General features: G+C 45.9%; 1 protein-coding gene across 3 annotated transcripts in view; it reads right to left on the bottom strand.

Annotated features, from left to right (window-relative positions):
* Positions 1 to 10553: 10553 nt before the first annotated feature.
* Best3 (bestrophin 3) overlaps positions 10554 to 16977 on the bottom strand; it is a 37267-nt gene continuing 30843 nt past the window's right edge. For all 3 annotated transcript variants that reach the window (XM_075954468.1, XM_075954467.1, XM_075954466.1), the window contains one exon: positions 10554 to 13897. In XM_075954468.1, the coding sequence (XP_075810583.1) occupies positions 12985 to 13897 (913 nt within the window). In that variant the 3' untranslated portion in view covers positions 10554 to 12984. The remainder of the gene's footprint in view (positions 13898 to 16977) is intronic.

Raw genomic sequence — 16977 nt, forward strand, 5'->3', positions numbered from 1 at the left:
GCGTGGGCTCTGTGCTCAGAAAAACTTGAGTTTTAACATCAATTCTGCATTTGACTAGGACCGGGGAACATCACATAACTTTGGTTTCCTTATCTGCCAAATTGGGCTTGGCCTGAGGTCATGAAGATAGTGGGTTCAAAGTATCTCACACACGGAAGCTATTTTGTGTTATTCTCCTTTTATTATTAGTGTTATCATCAGATGTGGGGAAGGGATTATTCCAGGAAATCATTGGATGCCCAAATGGCTGGGTCTGAGCCAACTCTTGGGGTGGTGTCGCTCATTCCTACAGCCTCCTAGCTTCCAGATTGGTTTCAGAAAAACCTAAAGCTTCTCTGGTCATTGTTTCATTACCTTTTCCATACGACCTCTTCTGGTTATGATGTAAAAGTACATGTTTTTCCTTTTAGTCTCTTGTAACATGATTAATATAAACCCAGGGACTGATATTGGGGTTCAACCTGAAGCCAAACAACCAGTCACTGGCTCTTACCTCTACCTCAGACCAAAATGGCAATCCTGCCTCCAGAAGTCCTCAGACTGACTGAGAGCTGTCTCCTTCCATTTTATAGTCTTCTCTGGTGCCCTACAGACCAGGCAGTGGTGACACACACCTTTAATCCCAGCAGCCACTCTAGTTTGTCATAGAAACTGACTGGTAGTGGTGCACGCCTTTAATCACGGCTGTTTTACTCTCTAATCTTCAGGCAAATTTTTATTTATTAAAATACAAATGAAATATCACTATAATCTCTGGTATAGTTTGGATTTGATGTGGCCTCCTAGAGGTTCATCTATAAGAGGTTTGGCCACCAGCCTGTGGTGCTATTGTGGCGATGTAGGATCTTTAGGGCCTGAGACTTACTGGGAAAGTTAGGTAATTGAGTACATGCTCTGGAAGACTATCTCCAGTCTCTAATCACCCTGTTTCTGGCTGGTCTCGCTTTGATTCACCATGGATGTTGTTAGGATTTTTAAAAAATATTTATTTAGCCGGGCGGTGGTGGCGCACGCCTTTAATCCCAGCACTCGGGAGGCAGAGGCAGGCGGATCTCTGTGAGTTCGAGACCAGCCTGGTCTACAAGAGCTAGTTCCAGGACAGGCTCCAAAACCACAGAGAAACCCTGTCTCAAAAAAAACAAAAAAACAAAAAAAAATATTTATTTATCTATTTATTTTGTATATATTATGTATATATTCTGTCTGTGTGTATGTCTGCAGGCCAGAAGAGGGCACCAGACCTCATTACAAATGGTTGTGAGCCACCATGTGGTTGCTGGGAATTGAACTCAGGACCTTTGGAAGAGCAGGCAATGCTCTTGACCACTGAGCCATCTCTCCAGCCCTGTTAGGATGTTTTTCTACACTGAAGGCCCAAAAGATATGGGACCAATATGTCACAGACTGAAACCTCTGAAACTCTGCTTTTAAATACACTTTTCTCCTTTAAACTGATTTTTCTTGAGTTGATTATCACAGCCACAATGTGGAGGCCCAAAAATGTGAGCCTATTTCCACCTTGACCAAAGGTCAGAGAGTTTGAATTTACCTCTATTCCTTCAAGATTCTGGAGTTTCTACCTCAAAGGTCCCACCTAGATTCAATTCAGAGAGTTCTGCTCTCTCAAGGTTATTGTCAACAGGTGTGGCTAATGCCCAGACCTTGTATTTCAGGAATAGAGAAGCAGATGTGTTTCTTTCTTAAAAGTCTAAGGATCCAACTAAGGTTTCATTTTCCTTAAGGAGATAACATTGCATTCCACTCAGGCAGTGTTTTGCTAACAGAATTTTTTAGTCTAGGGTGTGAGTGTGACTTGTTTTGTTCTAGCAACAGAATGTTTAACTATGAATGTAGTCTGTGACCTTCAACTGGTCTGTTCATTGCCTTTTTATCATGTTAATGCAGTTCTTTTTTTTTTTTTTAAAAAAAAATCTTACTCCTACCTTTTGGTTTCGGGGTATTTTAAGCAATTGGAAGTTAAACGTGGGCGATTTTAGTATTCACTGGAACTCCCTCCTGTTACTATTCTATCTTTTCTGTTTTATTCTTTTTGCATCTTTGTATTCTTTACTTATATTTCTAATCCCCATGCACCTACCCTGGCAAGTGGTATTTTTGTCAAGGCTGGTCCCCAACACCACAGAGAACTAATATGGTTTCCTATATCGATGTTTGCTTCTTTTATAGCAAAATTTGCTTTCTGTTGACTTTCTTTTTTTTAATTAATTAATTTATTTATTAAAGATTTCTACCTCCTCCCCGCCACCGCCTCCCATTTCCCTCCCCCTCCCCCATCAAGTCCCCCTCCCTCATCAGCTCGAAGAGCAATCAGGATTCCCTGACCTGTGGAAAGTCCATGACCACCCACCTCCATCCAGGACTATTAAAGTGAGCATCCAAACAGCCTAGGCTCCCACACAGCCAGTATGTGCAGTAGGATCAAAACCCAGTGTCATTGTTCTTGAGTTCTCAGTAGTCCTCATTGTCCACTATGTCCAGCGAGTCCGGTTTTATTCCAGGCATTTTCAGACCCAGGCCAGCTGGCCTTGGTGAGTTCCCAATAGAACATCCCCATTGTCTCAGTGTGTGGGTGCACCCCTCGCGGTCCTGAGTTCCTTGCTTGTGCTCTCTCTCCTTCTGCTCCAGATTTGTACCTTGAGATTTCAGTCCAGTGCTCCAATGTGGGTCTCTGTCTCTGTCTCCTTTCATCACCTGATGAAGGTTAATATTCAGGAGGATGCGTATATGTTTTTCTTTGGGTTCACCTTCTTATTTAGCTTCTCTAGGATCGCGAATTATGCAGACAGGGAGCCTGGTCCTGTCTCTGTTGACTTTCAATGGTATTCTTAGAGAAGTTAGAAAGTTGCTACTATCTGAACAGTAAGTGTTATGATTTAAGTAAAAATGGCTCTCTTCCCCTAGTGGCTGCAGCAGGCAGCAGGTCCTGAGACCATGGCAGGCCATGAAGGCAGAGGTGCACTATGTAGGGAAAGTGGGTATTTATTTAGTGGGTTATGAAAGGGAAGGGAAAGGGGAGAAGGGGGAAGAGCAGAGAGAGAGAAAGAGAGAGAGAGAGAGAGAGAGAGAGAGAGAGAGAGAGAGAGAGAAAGAGAGAGAAGAGAGTTCAGACCAGAAGTAGAAGGAAGATCCACCTGCCTTGGTGGTGGACACGGTAGGGAGTGGGTGGTGCTTGGGTGCTTGTCTCTTAAAGGGACAGGACAGACCATTACATTTCCATCTCTTTTTTATAATAAAAAGGCGGGAGGCTAGGCAAACAGGTTAAAGAAATTGGGGTGACGGATTCTCAAGACTGTTTTCTGCTTATTTGTGGGCATCATCTTGGGGGGTGAACCTGAGAAAACTGGGTGCTGGTCACATCCTGGCATATCCGGTCTCTTTGTTCCTGTCTGTGTTTGTGGTATATAAATGTCTGGTGTCTCTTATATCTATTTAAGGTATTGGCAGAACAGAGGACAAAGTTAAGTTTAAGAAAAAAAAAATTGGGCTGGAGAAATGGCTCAGAGGTTAAGAGCATTGCCTGCTCTTCCAAAGGTCATGAGTTCAATTCCCAGCAACCACATGGTGGCTCACAACCATCTGTAATGGGGTCTGGTGCCCTCTTCTGGCCTGCAGACATACACACAGACAGAATATTGTACACATAATAAATAAATAAATATTAAAAAAAAAAGAAAAAAAATTTAGGACCAGGGAATTGAGAGTGGTGTATCTGACCTGTTTAAGGTGGATCCTTCAATTCGGCTCCCTAGAACTCACAAGAGTTCTTTTTTTTTGTTTGTTTGTTTGTTTTTGTTTGTTTTTCGAGACAGGGTTTCTTGGTTCCTGTCCTGGAACTAGCTCTCGTAGACCAGGCTGACCTCGAACTCACAGAGATCCACCTGCCTCTGCCTCCCAAGTGCTGGGATTAAAGGTGCTGGGATTAAAGGCGTGCACCACCACCGCCCGGCTAAGAGTTCTTTGGGTTTGTGAAAACATAAGTTTATATCAGAATGACTGTGACAGATATTTTTTGTATAATGAAAGTATTTTTAAGACTATGGAAGGCAGTATGAGAGAGAAATTTGATTAATTTGTATTTGTCCTCACACCTTTACAACTTGTAGGATTTGTGTTTTACTGAAAGTTATTTGCTGAAATTTGGTGAGGTTGTCTTTTTAAACTGACAAAACCTCTCAACTGCCAAACTGCATCTGAGATCTTTGAGAAGGATACAGGCACCAATGAAATTACCTAGCGCAAGTGAGAAGGAAACGCGGAACACGCAACAAACCCACTTAGGAGTTTATTGGGGGGTGTACAGGCCTGGTGAGGTTGGTGTGCAGAGAGAGAAAGAGAGAGAGAGAGAGAGAGAGAGAGAGAGAGAGAGAGAGAGAGAGAGAGAGAGAGAGAGAGAGAGGAGAGAGAGAGCTGCAGATGGAGCATCCAGCTTTTAAGGGCTGCCTAGCACATGCACACAGGGGAATTACGTGGTTACGTCATATGCAGATGACGGAGTGCACGCATGCGCTCAAGGGCTCACATAGCTGTGCCACACATAGGTGATGCAACCATGCCGCACGTGGGTCACACCAGAGGGCTTGTCCGCACATGCGTGGCCCTGGAACCCGGAAGTGTCAGCCATATTGTGGCTGAAATCATATCCTAGACTTCTCTTCCTGGGGCATAAAGCCACGTTCCACAGAATTCCCCTAGCTGACTCTTTTTTCTTTTTGTTTGTTTGTTTGGTTTTTTTGGAGAGTGGTCCAGAAAACTTAGGGCAAAACCAACCTATTCCTTGATCAGAAGCATAGACTTGGAAAGAACACCTCTGTCTAAAAATAGGGCAGCCAGAGTGGACACTCTTCTCTGGCTGACAAGACCTTTCCTGGGGCTTTGTGATGAGCCTGCTGATAACGCTTCCTGTCCCCAGGGTACAGATGAGTCACAGCTGCCTTTTTGGTCAGAAGGGCCTGGGGGTGCGGGCTGCAAGGCACACTTAAGGTATTCGTCATCAATTAATTGCCACATTCGGGGCAGGACGGTCTCCAGCAGCCCTGGGTAGCAAGTTGCTGTGTGTCATTAGTTTAACAGCCTCCCTGTTCAGTTCTCTCTCTCTCTCTCTCTCTCTCTCTCTCTCTCTCTCTCTCTCTCTCTCTCTCTCTCAGGCACACACACACACATTTCTCTCTCCCTCTCCCTCTCCCTCTCCCTCTCCCTCTCCCTCTCCCTCTCCCTCTCCCTCTCCCTCTCCCTCTCCCTCTCCCTCTCCCTCTCTCTCTCTCTCTCTCTCTCTCTCTCTCTCTCTCAAACGCACGCACACACGCACACACACACACACACAGACACACACACGTTTTTCTTTTAAGTTAGTTCTATCAGAAGTTGGCCCTTCCACCCTTCTAGTTATAAACGTTGCTGGCTGGAGCAGCAAACTGGTCAAGGGATGTTCTCTGGAGCCGACTTCCTGGATTCGAAGCTTGCTTTTCTGTTTTGTTTTAAACTTGAAAACCTACCTATTTTTGTGGTGTTGGGGATTGAGCTCAGGGGCTTGCACATGCTAGACAAGTGCTCTATCGCTGAGCTATATTCACAGCTCTTAGAATTAAGTTTTTAGGAGTGGCTTTGAGGTTCATGGCAAAATTGAGCGGAAACTACAGATATTTCCCACCTGCTTCCTGTCCCGCCCACTTCAAAGTCAATCCTATTAACATCCCCCAGGTGTGTGATATCCGGCAATGGGTGTGTGACCACCATCCCAAATCCACAGCTTATATTAGGTTTCACCCACGGAGTGGTACATCCTAGGGCTTTTGAAAAGCATACACAGTGCGGATGCCCTAACCCATCCTCCCCACTTCATCAGTTACTCCCACCAGGCAACTGGTCTTCACTGTCTCCATAGTTTTACCTTTTTATAATATGCAGTTGGAATCTTGCAAGATGTCTGTCGTTTTTCAGACTGGCCTTTTCCACTCAGAAATGTATCATATGACCTCTGCCTGTCTTCTCCCAGCTTGATAGCTCAGTTCTCTCCCCTCCCGCACCTCCCCGCACTGAGTGGATGCTGTTTGGATGTACCCACAGCTATTGATTCGCTTCCCCACTGAGTGGCATCCTAGCTACTTCCAAATTTTGGCAGTCACTAATAAAGCTGTTACAAACATAGTCACCTGCAGGGGTGTGTGTGTGTGTGTATGTGTGTGTGTACATCAGTGTTTGATTTATTTGGGTAAACACTGAAGAACATGGATCGATGGATTGTACAGGAGTACAGTTGACTTTCAAAGGGTTTACCCATCTCCCAAACTCTCTTCCACAGTGGCTGGACCGTGTTGGCCCCCCACAGCACATACACTAAAACTGGAATGATACAAAGATTGCCATGGCCCCTGTGCAGACTGACTGTCCCATTCACATCCCCTCTAGCCCTGAGTGAGACCTTTAGACATTCCCCAACATTTGATGTGGTCGAGTGTTAGATTTTTGATCCTGTCTTTGCCATTTACAAGGTTTTTTGTTGTTTTAACGCTTTGCGATTGAACCCGAGGCCTTTGTGCACGCCAGGCAAGCATTCTACCACACAGCTGCACGACCAGCTTCTGATGATCTCAGCTGGGTCATTGACGTGTTTTGGTTTTCCCTAGTTTGTGAGACACAGAGTCAGCAGCACCTCCATCGTTGGAATAAAGCAGTTCACATCCATTTCGAGCAGGTCCAGTTTACACACACCTGATGAACATTACTATGACACAGGTTAGACGGGACCTCTGTTTCAGGAAACACTTGAGATTCTTGGCAAGAATGATGTTTGCTTTGGGCCTAGATTCCATGGTTATTTTTAATGACAATAGCTGGCTTCACGCCATTCGCCACGCTGAGAGCTTTTTATACCACAGCATTTGAACACACCCAGGTTGCTCTTTAGATGCTAGGACCATCCTCCGCTTTCAGGTGAAGATGAGAGGGCTAACACCTTGTGAAGGAGGAGGCTCTGGGACTGAGTCTCAGCATCATGGCTACCCTCCATGTGGTCATAATTCTGCGCTGACTGTAGTGGAGTCCTTGCTGTGTTCCTGAGAAACAGTTCAGGGAAGAGGGGAGCAGGCCAGCAGGAGGCAGGATCGGGAGAGCTCCCCAGGCTTACTTTTCAGTCTCAAGCCCAGGACAATAGGCGAACTGAGGTGTCTATTTAACTTATCAAAGCAGAAGTGGCTGGCTGGTTCTCCCAACACCACTCAGTCCCTACCTTTAGGGTAGAGGGCAGGGAATGCAAGCAACCCTAAGCTTCTCCATCACAGGGCTCAGCAAGCCCTGAGCCTGAGGCTTGGCAGTTTCAGAACCCCTGTTGGAAGTGAGCCAGCCCCATGTCCTCAGTTGCCCCTTCTGGAACACCTGCCTGGAGAGCAGAGCCTTCAGACAGGTTCTGTGACCTGTCCCACGTGACCTGCCCCACACAATCTTCTTAGTAACCCTGGCTCTCTCTGGGCAATGCCCCGAGGCAGTCTGGGATGCCAATGAAGGATTGGCATAGACTCCAGGTCAGGCTGCCCTGGATGTCCCAGGAAACACCTGCTGCTGGAAATAAATGTGAATCTGTGAATATCAGAGAAGAACATGGGTCAAGAGGGAGGTACTTGGTGGAAAGTATCTTTCTTGGGCTGGAGAGATGGCTCAGCGGCTAGGGGCACTGGCTGCATTTTCAGAGGACTGGGTTTAATTCCCAGCATCCACACGGAAGCTCACAAATGTCTGTAACTCGAGGCCCAGGGGACACAGCATCCTCTTCTGCAGGCACCAGGCATGAATGTGGTACACATACATATAAACAGGTGAACTACTCATACACGTAAAGCAAAATGTTTTCAAAATATTTTTAAGTATTTGAGAGGGGACTGGATGTTCAGAGAAGAGCAATCTGTGAAATGTGAACTGCGGGATGGCAAACTTCATAGAATTTGTGTCTGAGTAAGATTTTCAGTACACATTTGGATCGTGGTAATGCCTATTAGTAGTTATCGACATCAAAACAATCACTACTGGGTTGGGGATGGATGGCTTGGCTTCAAAACCCAATAGAGGAGAAAAAAAGTTAGTCATATGACCAGCAGGGGGCACTCCTGGCCCCGGGAGTCCACCATAGCTCATGCTTTTTTTTTTTTTTTTTTTTGGTTTTTCGAGACAGGGTTTCTCTGTGGCTTTGGAGCCTGTCCTGGAACTAGCTCTGTAGACCAGGCTGGTATCGAACTCACAGAGATCCGCCTGCCTCTGCCTCCCGAGTGCTGGGATTAAAGGCGTGCGCCACCACCACCCGGCTAGCTCATGCTTTTCTAGACTAGACCCTCCGTGTCACGTACAGGATGGTGGAGTTGCCCATGCAGATCCTTGTATCTGGTTTAGATTACAGAAGACACAGGGGTTGGGACTGTGCACTCCTACATAGCCATCCACAGAATTATTTGAGTGAGCTTGGGGATCAAATCCAATGTCTATTTGTTCTCTCGAGTTCTATTCTTTCTCTAGCTCCTCTCTAACCACTATAATCTTTTTAAGGTTTTTATTGTTTGTTTGTTTTCTAATCTGTACCTTCTTTTAGCCTAAATCAGGTTTTATTTTTTTATTTTTTTTATTTTATTTTATTTTTTTTGTTTTTCGAGACAGGGTTTCTCTGTGGCTTTGGAGCCTGTCCTGGAACTAGCTCTGTAGACCAGGCTGGTCTCGAACTCTTAAATCAGGTTTTAATGCCTGGGTGTTTGGGGTCAGACATCTGTGGAGTCTGTCCTGCTTGTCTCAGGGTATTCAGCGATATCTCTGTCCTCTGTCACTGCATGCCAGTAACACTTGTTACCACAAGTGATGAACAAAAATGTCTCTCAACACTGCCCAGTGTATCCTAGGTACAAGATCACATCTGGTTGAGAGTCACTAACCTAGACAAAGAACTTGGAACAGGACAGTATTTTTGCACAAAATCAATTTTAGAAATGTCTTGTTTGTGTTCGGGACACAAGGTGTATTTTCCCTGTGCCATCTCTCTTAAGCAAATTAGAGGCTCAGAGAAGAGGGTTCCATGGAACTATCAAGCGGAACCCACCTAGGGCACGAGACAGAATTGGGCCCATTTTCTAAATTTATTTGGAAACAAAGAGGGTCAAACAAAAATTTAATCTCTGGTCTGAGTCAACTGAGTGTTTGTAAGGAATCTCCTTCATTTTGTATTTGCCATAGCCAGGGATGTGCTGACTGTACATTTGGGACTGCTGGAGGGAGGCTCAGAGCGTGGTGAAGGATTCAAGCTGGATTACAGTTCTGAAGCTTTGCCAGTAGATTGGGGGGGGGGGGCTTTTGAATTTTGATAAGATTTGAAGTCAAAGAATCTTGGTATTGTTCAATTGGTTCTTTTAATTCAGTGGGAAAACTATCCTAAAAATTTAGTTCACAAAACTAAGAAAAAAAATGTGGAAAAACTTGAGGTACCTGCCTGGGATGCTTCAGTCAAAAAACAAACAAACCAAACAGTCATGCTGATTGGTCACACAGAACAATCTGAGGTTCCCAACTTTTCTCTTTGACTCTAATAAAAACTAGAAAACCTTCTAGCGAGCAGTTCATTTTATACATGACGGTGGAAAGGACATGTATCTGTTTAATTTCCTGCCGGCCTGTCTTTTTCAAAGTTTTGTTTTTGTTGCTGTTTTCTTGTTTTGGTTTGGATTTTGGAGGTAAGATCTTGCAATGTAGCCCCAGCTGGTCATGAACACATCGTGTAGACCTGGTTGACTTTGACCTTTCAGTTCTGCCTCGGCCTCTTGAGTGTTGGGAGTACAGGCATGTGCCACCACACCTAGCTTTGTTCAGGCTTTTGAAGCTTCTCAGTGGCAATTCATAGATTTTTCTTTGTACTGATGGTATTATATTTCTCCATTTCATATTATAGTGATAAAGAAAACATTTCTGTGTTTTCTATCACTTGGCTGAACAAGGCTGAAAGTGAATGCCTGGAGTAATGGAAGCGATGGACTGGCTAGACAAGACAATAAAGAAGGGGAGAAGAGGGGCTGGGGAGATGGCTCAGAGGTTAAGAGCACTGGCTGCTCTTCCAGAGGTCCTGAGTTCAATTCCCAGCAACCACATGTTGGCTCACAGCCATCTAAGATGAGATCTGGTGCCCTATTCTGGTGTGCAGGCAAACATGCAGGCAGAATGCTATATACATAATAAATTAAAAAAAAAAAAAGGGGAGAGGAAAACCAGGGGCTAGGCAGTTCTAAATCCTTGGGCAGGAGAGGAACAGTTGGTGAGCTTTAACTGCACTAAAACTGAACCCCAGAGTCAGGGCAGAGCTGTCTGTAGGAGTAGGAAGGAAAAACACAAGGGCCAGGCTTCACTGTTCACCCTACCCTGCAGATTATGTTAACACACGACTAGGATCAGCCTGTTCTTGGATTGGTCAAACCCTGAAGACAATGCCACAGAGACCTATGACTGTTTGTCTGAAAGGATTTTCTAGAGCTCGGGACAAAATGATCCAGGCAGGTGAAAAAAAATCAGGCACAAGAGAATAAATCCTTTTATTTTTGCAGCCTTGGCCATGCAGGATAAAGACTCATTCTAGAATGGAAAATCTCCTCCTTTGGGCTCTTTGAGCAAGTCATAATTCAGTTTTCAGCGTGAGGAGAAAAATGGGAGGCCATCCCAAAATTTGAAAAAATATTGAACAACTTAGAAAATTCTCTGGAATGAGAGCGGATAAGAGATGCACAGGAATAGATAAATGAACACCTTCCCATTTCTCCATAAAACTATTCTTCTGTGTAGAGTTGACAACTGAGGATTTAAGGATAAAAACTGATTATTCTTCAAAAGATAGCTAAGTAGAAACTTATTTATACTTGAGCAAACAGAGCCAAAGAAGCCAATGGAGGGATTTATATTGAAGCACTCAAGAAAAGTGTCTGAAGACAACGGTGACTGGGGAAAGGTTGGGGACTCTGGTCTTTTAGAAACACCATGGGGCTTGTGTCTGTCTGTCTGTCCGGGATGGTTTGGGGATTACAGTCCTTTCTTGGGCGCTAACAGAATGGGCCAACATAGAGAACCATTCACATACAGCACATCTTCTAATAGCAAACCATTTTAGTCCTTGAAGAAAAGCCCCTGCTGAGAATTGAGCTCTTGTGTTAACGCCACTATAACCCAACACACCAGGACTCCAAAGTGGGGGAAGAAAAAAAGAGGCTCCCGCCAGCTTTTACAGTGAAAGGAGAGGACCATGGCAAGGGCTCAAAGACAGAAAGCTCTTCTCTCCTCTGTGACTGGAAACTGTTTGGGGCAGGGAGGATTCAGATAGGTTCCGAGGCTGAAGAGGTTTGGCACAAACCTGTGACTAGCCGCCTTGGAGCGTCCTCTAGAATTTGGGGGCAAATCACTAGCAGATGCACGGTCTTACAGAGGCATGGCGAGGAAGTGTGAGCCCAGCTATGCGGGTTCGGGAAGAAGAGTTCTCCATTGCTTCTATTTTCATCTTTAAAATGGGGCTAAGGGTATGTCGGTCCCATGGGAATCCTTCAAGGATTGGAAACTCACATGTGAACTTCAGATATGGCTGTGTGGAGCATTGAGACAGCCAACCAAGCCACACGTCAAGTTCCGTTATATGACACATGGGTGAGATGGCACCCAGAAAAGCCACACTTTTCAAAGCCGGGAGCTTGCAAAACAAAACGTAAGATCTTCTGAGTGGAAGCTGGCAACAGTCTGTTGTCATCACGCAGCCATGGACCCTGTAGTCCACCCAGCTCTAACATCCTACGTCATATAAAACAACCCAGCAGACTCAGTAACTGGTCCCATGCTGTGGCACAATTGGGATGTTTTTGCTTAAGACTGTGTGTGAGTTCAATAGAATGAAACCGTGTCATCCTTTGGGGATGTAGCAGTAGGCTATGCGGATTTCAGATCCTCTTGGACTCAGTCTTCTCCAGTGTCCAAGACGAAAGAGCAGAAGCAGCAGGTTTGAGATGGTGGATACCATCGGCACACACGCACCTCTTTCTGCAAGGCCGGGATGCGTTCGATTCCTGTACCGGGCTTTACCAGTGTCTCGTAGTTTGAACACTGTGACAGCGAGTAAGCAACAGAGTTGAAAAGAGAAAATTTATATAACCTGGAAAGAGGGATGGATTAGAGTCACTGGAGGAGCTAGACTAAGGAAAAGGGCAGAAGAAAAGATGGCAGAGAAAAAAGATGAAGAGAGAAAAATGAAGACAATAAAAATAGTAATGAAAGAGACAGAACTTTCTGATGCTGAGGATGTATAGGAGCTCAGGAAAGATGGTAACAATAGTTACAGAAAGTGTGGTTGGCCGGGCGGTGGTGGCGCACGCCTTTAATCCCAGCACTCGGGAGGCAGAGGCAGGCGGATCTCTGTGAGTTCGAGGCCAGCCTGGTCTACAGAGCTAGTTCCAGGACAGGCTCCAAAGCCACAGAGAAACCCTGTCTCGAAAATAAAAAAAAAAAAAAGAAAGTGTGGTTGGGTGGGCAGGAAGCTTCAGTTGAACAGCTCTAAGCAGAAAGGGTCTCTGGGCATGGCATGGTCTAGCCTTGTCTCTGCAGCTAAAGAAAGAGAGGTATGGGATGGAACTGGGAAAGAAATGGGACCCTTTGTGTCTGGGCCTTTGCTTCTAGGGGATTAGACTATGATCTGTATGGTCCTTTCCAAAGCTTAATCATGTATGGATGTATAAGCCATGAACATTTATATGAGATCCCATATTTGGTTATGATAATTCATTTTGGGCCATATAACTTCCGTGAAAGCCCCTTTGCGTTAGACAATGTGGTTGCGTTTGAGTTTTGCAGGACCATAATGCCCTTCAGAGTTCTAAGCTTGTACAGTAGGATTATTTTTCTAAACACTGAAAAATAACAGCTCCTGGGGGCTGTCCCCAAGCTGGTACTGACAGCTGTGTAGAGGAGGAAGGTGAACTAGAACCAGGTCCTGGGGCGCTGCGGCGTTCCCTTAGGTGATTCTTCAGGGTGCTCGTTGTTAAACTCCAGGATGTCTGTTTCCTTAGTGTCCAAGGTTTCCATTAAGAACAGGATGTCAGGAGAGACCCCAGAGCTAGCCCTGGGACGGATTACGCTGGTCTCTGAGGATGTTCCCGTGTCAGGTAAGAGAGCTGCTCCGGGGCTCATAGGATCTGGACCTAAGTTTCCCAAGGAGGTGTGCCTGGACTCCCGTAACTCTGGAAGGCTCCACCTTTGGGGGAATCTGTCATCACACGGATCTTCCTCAAAGGTAAACAAGTCTCTTTCAGTACTGGCTGAAACAGCCTGGGGATTGCGGTCCTCAGATGGCGTTGCCTTCCCTGAGGGGTCTTCCTGCTGCTCGGTCCTGCTAGGTTGCACCCCAGTGAACTCGAGGCTCAAGATGGAGGCAGCAGAGTCCTGATCATGGCTATCTGACGAGGACCCCGGTGCTTCAGCCGCTGTGATCAGGACCTCAGGGACCTGGGGAATTTTGGTAGGGGAGGCCCTCACACTGGACTGCGGGGTCAGGCTTTGCAAAGTGCTGGTGCGGCTGGTCTCCCTGATGGTGGACAGTTCGCCCATGCTGGAATGCAGTTTAGGGCTGCCCTCTAGGGAGTGGGATTGCTTCCGGGTGGGAGAGGCTCGGTGGGGATTTCTCGGAGGCACGTCCAACAGATCCCGAGCTGGGCTGGGCGGGAAGAACATGGAGCTGTCGCTGGCCTGCCTGCCGAAAGTCCTCCTCCTGGGGCTGCTGGGGTGCTCGTGGGTACTCAGGAAGCGCTTGACTCTCCTCATCACCGAGCGCCGGTGGCCGTGCTTCTCATAGTTCCATAGCCAGTCCTCCTCGGGGAACTCGGACCCGGACAGCCTGAAGCGCGAGACAAAAGACAGAGTAGCTGCGGGACTGAATTGTGGGCAGTCTCAAAGGCGACTCACGGCAACTGCTACTTTACACACCCAACGTGATAACCGAGGAGTGTAAAAGGCAAGAATGTACGAGCATGTGTTCCATTAAGGATAAAGCGATGACATTATCATATATCTGGTAGCCTCTAGGAAATTCTGCTGAATAGAAGTCCCTTATCCCCCTTATCACTGGGAGCTATATTCCAAGATCCCCGGTGGATTCCCAGGTAGCACCAGACCATAGATGGTAATGCCCTTTCCACCTTAGCTAAACACGTATTAATCACGTGGCTATCACTTTATTTATTTATTTAGAGACAGACTCTCACGTATTCCGGGCTTGCCTCAAACTTGCAATATTGCCTAGGATGAGTTAAACTTCCGGTCCCTTTCTCTCCACTTCCCATTTTGGGATTTATAGGCTGGTGCTACTGTACTTGGCTATGAGGCTATAACTTGCTTTTTAATTAATCTTTTAATTGTGTGTTGCCTGTGTGAGTGTGGGCACGCACATGCCATAGCATGCTTGTAGAATGACCTCTGGTGGGGGAGTCATTCTCTCCCTCCACCACGTGGGTCCCAGGGCTCCAACTCAGGTCATCGGGCTTGTGTGGCCAGTGCTCTTACCAGCTGAGCCATCTTGCCCATCCACCCATAGCTTTGGTAGCATCAAGCGTGGCAGCAAAACCGGCATGGGTTATTTTTCTATTCTTAACAATATCCTGAGTCGCATGCTTGTTCATATTTTAAAAACTTAGCATATTTTTTTTATTAATCAAGGCTTTCATTTTTCACTCAAGGGAACATTTTACAGCTTCTCTTAGACACAGCCAGACACTACCAGCATCACTACTCTTGTGTGTTAAACAGATTCATAAACTAAGGTATCCCTGAGCACAAGCTTTGGATGCAGCGCCTGTTGGTCGGAGGACGGTGTTGGTTCGTAAGTGAGGGGCAGGTAGGACAAGCATACAGACGCACTGGACAAAGACGGACACACAGCCTAGGTGAGATAAAGCGTGATGGCTCAGGATATAGCACACCGTTCAGAACGGTATACGATTTAAAAATCTATGAACTGTTTGCTCCTGCAACCTTCTGCTTAATATTTCTGGACTATGGTTGAGTCTGGGTAACTGCAATCTGTGGAAATAAAATGGTAGAACAGAGGGGATTTCTGTACACTTAGAAAAAGGATGAAAATGAAAGAGTAATACCATAATGTTAGGATGAAAATAGTTTTATCCATACGGATTCCCTCCCAGAGTGTTGGTGACCTGCTGGGACTTCCCAGATCACACTTTGGAAATTACTGCTCTAGGAGCTTGAATGTTAGTATGTGCTGTACAAAACCTGTGTTCTTTTGTTTTTATTAGAGTTGAAATAAAGACAGATTTCCCCAGGTCCCATTATTCCCCCTCACTCTATAAAAAAATAATATGACATAGCTAATGTTGTGGGAGGTCCTTCTGTCTATGTGTTGCTTTTATTGGTTAATGAATAAAGAACTGGCTTGGCCTATAGCATGGGAGGAGGAAGGCAGAGTTAGAGAGACGCCATGGAGCTACCAAAGACAGATGCTGGGAATTTTACTCAGTAAGCCACAGCCATGTGGTGATATACAGATTAACAGAAATGGGTTAAATTAATATGTAAGAGTTAGTTAATAAGAAGTTAGAGCTAATAGGCCGAGCAATGATTTAAATAACACAATTTCTGTGTGATTATTTCGGGTCTGAGCAGCCGGGAACCAACAAGCAGCTCCTCTGACAAATAGCTAAACTCTAGAGACTGTCAGAACCGGTGGGACGGCTCAGTGGAATGAGTGCTTGCTGCATCAATCTGGCAACCTGAATATGACCCCAAGAATCCAAGCAAGGGTGAAAGGAGAGAACAGACCTATAAAGTTTCTTCTGACCTCCACACCTGTGCCACTGCATATGTGCCTTGGCTTGTGTGCTCACCCTCCCCTGCCCCATCAATGCAAAAGAGAGGGGATGCAAATGACAGCGAACGCTCATTTCACTATCATGATAAAGATGTCAGTTCATGTTGCTATTGTTACCAACACTTTATGGACAGGTTATTGAGGTCCGGGAGATTCACTGTGCCTGACTAGCTAGGGAGGCCAGTGCTTTCTGTTACTTTCTCCGTTGGTATAAAACCTGCCACCAAGGTATCACACGACACTCTAGACCCCAGGACAGAACAAGAAGTAAAATGCAGACCTTAGAAGGAACTGAGACATGTCTCCTGAAAGCTCGGCATCTCTGAGACTCAGTGTGGAATTGAGAGGAGAAGTCAGCTCGCCATGGAAAAGAGATGTGGAGGTGAGGTGGGCTGGGCTCTCTCTGTGATTGGGGTCCCTGGTAGGTTTGGAGGATTTGCCGTGGCTAAGGATTTTCCACTGAAATGCTGACATTTAATGAGTTTACTCTTTTTTAATCTACTTCAAGGCTAAGATAAAATGAGCCAACGAGGCAAAGAGGCCCATTGGGCAGTGAGGTCTACTCCTTCCTCAGATTCCAGGGCTGTCCCACACCTCTGTCCACTTCAGCCTTAATGGGGGTTCAGAGAACAACTTAAACACTTGTCCTGAAATGCCAGTTGCTCATGCTGGCCCAGGGAGCATCAACAACCCTGCTGTGACAGTCCAGGGCTGGTGATCATATCCATGGTGACAAGCTACCTTATGCCAGGTGCGTTTTCTGTGACATAAAGGAAAAGGCTGGTAGAACCTGGGAAGTGCAAAGAGAACCACCAAAAATAAATAAATAAATAAATAGCGTTTCTGTGGTTACGAATGAAAGATGGATGAGATGATCACCCAGCTAGATGTCCCCGGATGGTGCCCAATTACAGCCCCGTGCTGTTATTCTGGAGCCCAGCAGTGTCCTTGGCTACCGGATAGCCTCCTGACCCTCCCTCCAGAGCAGGTGCAGATCCTGTTACATCGCCTTGGGAGATGCAGACTCATGCTTCGGTGGCCCCAGTGACCCTGCTCATTGGGTTTCATTAGGTCAGCCCCCAGGACCTCATTAG

The sequence above is a fragment of the Microtus pennsylvanicus genome, chromosome 20 (genome assembly GCF_037038515.1).
Source record: "Microtus pennsylvanicus isolate mMicPen1 chromosome 20, mMicPen1.hap1, whole genome shotgun sequence".
Lineage (NCBI taxonomy): Eukaryota > Metazoa > Chordata > Mammalia > Rodentia > Cricetidae > Microtus > Microtus pennsylvanicus.